The sequence below is a fragment of the Sphaeroforma arctica genome, assembly GCF_001186125.1.
Source record: "Sphaeroforma arctica JP610 unplaced genomic scaffold supercont1.1631, whole genome shotgun sequence".
In the NCBI taxonomy this organism is placed as follows: domain Eukaryota; class Ichthyosporea; order Ichthyophonida; genus Sphaeroforma; species Sphaeroforma arctica.
In genome coordinates this window covers 2,228-3,923 of record NW_014038927.1, presented here as the reverse complement: position 1 = coordinate 3,923, position 1,696 = coordinate 2,228, and the positions used below count along the sequence as shown (strand labels likewise).

General features: G+C 44.2%; 1 protein-coding gene across 1 annotated transcript; it reads left to right on the top strand.

Moving 5' to 3' along the window:
* Nucleotides 1-582: 582 nt before the first annotated feature.
* Nucleotides 583-1,215, top strand: SARC_11326 (hypothetical protein; the record flags this gene model as incomplete). The annotated part of the gene is made up of 1 exon (XM_014294592.1): nt 583-1,215. The coding sequence occupies one exon, from the start codon at nt 583-585 to the stop codon at nt 1,213-1,215; it is 633 nt and encodes a 210-aa protein (XP_014150067.1).
* Between the last annotated feature and the right edge of the window lie 481 nt (nt 1,216-1,696).

The following is a 1,696-nucleotide window of genomic DNA, read 5'->3' as shown; positions in this document are numbered from 1 at the left end:
GGGGGAGTGAGAGACTACAGGTTTCAGGCCAGATTTTACAGCAAGAAACCATCTTTGATTTAAGGAAGTCATCAGAGTTAGTTCACTCCCGAGAGCTAATCAAGTTGCTTAAATTACTCCCCGACTTCCGAGAGCAAATTAAGTTTCTCATCCGATTCCCGAGAGTGGATTAAGCCTGTCAACCGCAACATTCTAATAATAGCTGCGGTTTTATGTGAGTCACAACCTATGCGGAAAGGCATCATGTGATCTGCGTGAGATTTAGTTGCAGAGAAGTTGAAATAGAAAAGCATCGAAGTGTTAAAGTGTTCTGCATAAGGTTTCTCATACTGACCATATGAGTTTTTACCCTGGCCAGCTCAAGCGGCTGAACACTAGCACAAATACCTTAGGTATAAAACCAAAGGTGAGGTCAGAAATAAATACATACATTTGCACTTTATTTAAAGTCTACTACATTGCACTCTAACACCACCAGTCAATGCACCTGGTACAACTGTGTCGTGGGAAACACGACTGACACATCTAGAAGAGTCAATTCGACCACAACTATATGCAAATGTTGCACAATATCAAGAAAAGATGCGCGCGGCATATGTCCGAAAATACCAAAAGAAGTACGTACACTCCCAGGAAGGGGACATTGTAATGGTTCGTTACCCAGGTGAAATGAATGAAATGACAGCACCATACGGAGGACCATACAAGACAGCACGCAAGGAGGGCCATGAGTATTTTGTCTGTATCCTTGATAAGACTAAAGACCTGGAATATCCTAACTCGGCCAGTGATGAATTAATCGGACTAGTCAAGAAGACCATCGCGGGCGTGGAATTCACCCCAACAGTCAAGTACAACCATCAGAAGAGACTCAGTTCTCCTCGATACTTGACCACAAACTATCCACACAAGGTGATGGAGCCCAGGACTACCTACTACAATGGACAGATGGGGAGCGTACCTGAACGCATGAATCAGACATCGCAGATGCTGATATTCTTACACTATACCGACAGCGTACCACGAGTACTGATGAGCGATCATCGAGCAACTGGAAGCGTACGAGGCGGGGAACTCAAACCAAGTTTCCTGACACCGAAGGACACCCTTACTTTTCTCACCTTGAAGAATGCTCCGCCCACAAACCAGAGGAATAAGGACCAAATACTCGGTTGTAGAGCCCCCGTTGATATACATTTTCCCAAGCCAAGTTGAGATCAACCGAGAGCACAGGTCAATACTGACTCCGATGAGCGTGGTCGAGGACTCCCGTCATAGCACAGTATGAATAGATAATGGTGGCAGGTTTTTCATCTTAACTCACTAAGGGACAAGTTTTTCCCTGTACAAAAACACAAACCTCTAGATAATATAGTATTGCAAAATGCCACTTTCCACACCTTCACAGGCCCTGAAGTACAAAGTTGGAGGACTGCAGCATCCATGGATCAGATTATCAAAATAGCCAATCTAAAACCCAAAACCCAGGATTATCAAATTCTGAGTTTTATGTTTTAGGTAAAGGGCCACGAGGCGATATAATGGGCGTACTTGAAAGAGCGCGGTGGTCCCGATGCTGTTGGCGACTGATTGGGCGTGGGCTTTGTAGGATTCGGTCTATTAAGGCGATGTTAACGCCTTAGAGTAAATAAACGCGTAGGTAAATTCTAAGTATCGTGTAAATATCAAAGTAAAT